General features: G+C 48.7%; 1 protein-coding gene across 1 annotated transcript in view; it reads left to right on the top strand.

Moving 5' to 3' along the window:
• Window positions 1-1,108: 1,108 nt before the first annotated feature.
• Window positions 1,109-1,188, top strand: part of LOC117945072 (rabphilin-3A-like) — a 23,683-nt gene continuing 23,603 nt past the window's right edge. Inside the window, exon 1 of the mRNA XM_034872326.1 lies at window positions 1,109-1,161. Coding sequence (XP_034728217.1) covers window positions 1,109-1,161 — 53 coding nt within the window. The remainder of the gene's footprint in view (window positions 1,162-1,188) is intronic.

Here is a 1,188-nt window from a genome sequence, read left to right as displayed (position 1 = left end):
GTCATGCTAACCCAGCGCGCCCGGTCATGCTAACCCAGCGCGCCCGGTCATGCTAACCCAGCGCGCCCGGTCATGCTTACCCAGCGCGCCCGGTCCTCTGCCTGTCGTTGGACTGCCAGCGGTCGGCGCTGCTGCTCATCACCGTGTCCGTCATCCGTCAGCGTCTGCAGCAGGACACACAGACGGAGACGGACGTTCAATTCAACTCAAGTTGTAGTGTCAAATCCTAAGTTAAAGAAGTTATCCCAGGACACTTATGACCTCATAAGGGGAAGATTCCAGATCGTTCCATCTGAGCTTTCATTTCCTGAAAGGCAGAGCAGGGCTCGGTTTACACCTATCACCATTTTCTAGCCACTGGGGGGCCATATTAATGTTAAAAACCACATAAAGTGACATTTTCATGTCATGGGACCTTTAAGCTAACGTCAGGAAAAGCTGCCAACTTTATTAAGAGCTTCTAATTTGGGTGGGAATGAATTCAACTTTGAAGGGGGATACAATTGAATTAATGACCAGAATGAAATGACACTGAAATGAGTAATTCTCTTCCAGATTGGGAGTCCACACACATCAAAGACACAGATGGTTTTATATATACATATCTAGCTACCACGATACAGTAGGAGGAGAGTCTATACTGACTAAGGATGACTGGGCTGTGTCTCAAACCGCCTACTTGCACACTTTAAGCTCTTAGTTTTAAGTATAGATAGAGTGTAGATCAGTGTTTCTCAAATGGGGTATGTGTCCTCATAGGGGTACTTTGGACGACTGCAGGGGGTACATATCCTCATAGGGGTACTTTGGACGACTGCAGGGGGTACATATCCTCATAGGGGTACTTTGGACGACTGCAGGGGGCACATATCCTCATAGGGGTACTTTGGACGACTGCAGGGGGTACGTGTCCACTTCGGTGTACTTCGGAGGACTGCAGGGGTACATATCCCCATAGGGGTACTTTTGAGGACTGCAGGGGGTACACGTCTTCCTAGGGGTACTTCGGAGGACTGCAGGGTTTTCGTGTCCCCCTATGTACTTCATATGAAAATACAGTCACCCTATAATATAGGTGCTTTAAGATATAAAAACAGAAACTATAAATATGGTCACCCTAGCGGACGCCCTGAGGGGGGTACCAGCAGTCATAAAAGACCGGCGAGCATAGCGTACGCCTTGAGGGGG

This window comes from Etheostoma cragini, chromosome 5, assembly GCF_013103735.1.
Source record: "Etheostoma cragini isolate CJK2018 chromosome 5, CSU_Ecrag_1.0, whole genome shotgun sequence".
NCBI lineage: Eukaryota > Metazoa > Chordata > Actinopteri > Perciformes > Percidae > Etheostoma > Etheostoma cragini.
The sequence above is the reverse complement of the archived record's forward strand: the minus strand, read 5'-3'. Positions and strand labels throughout refer to the sequence as shown.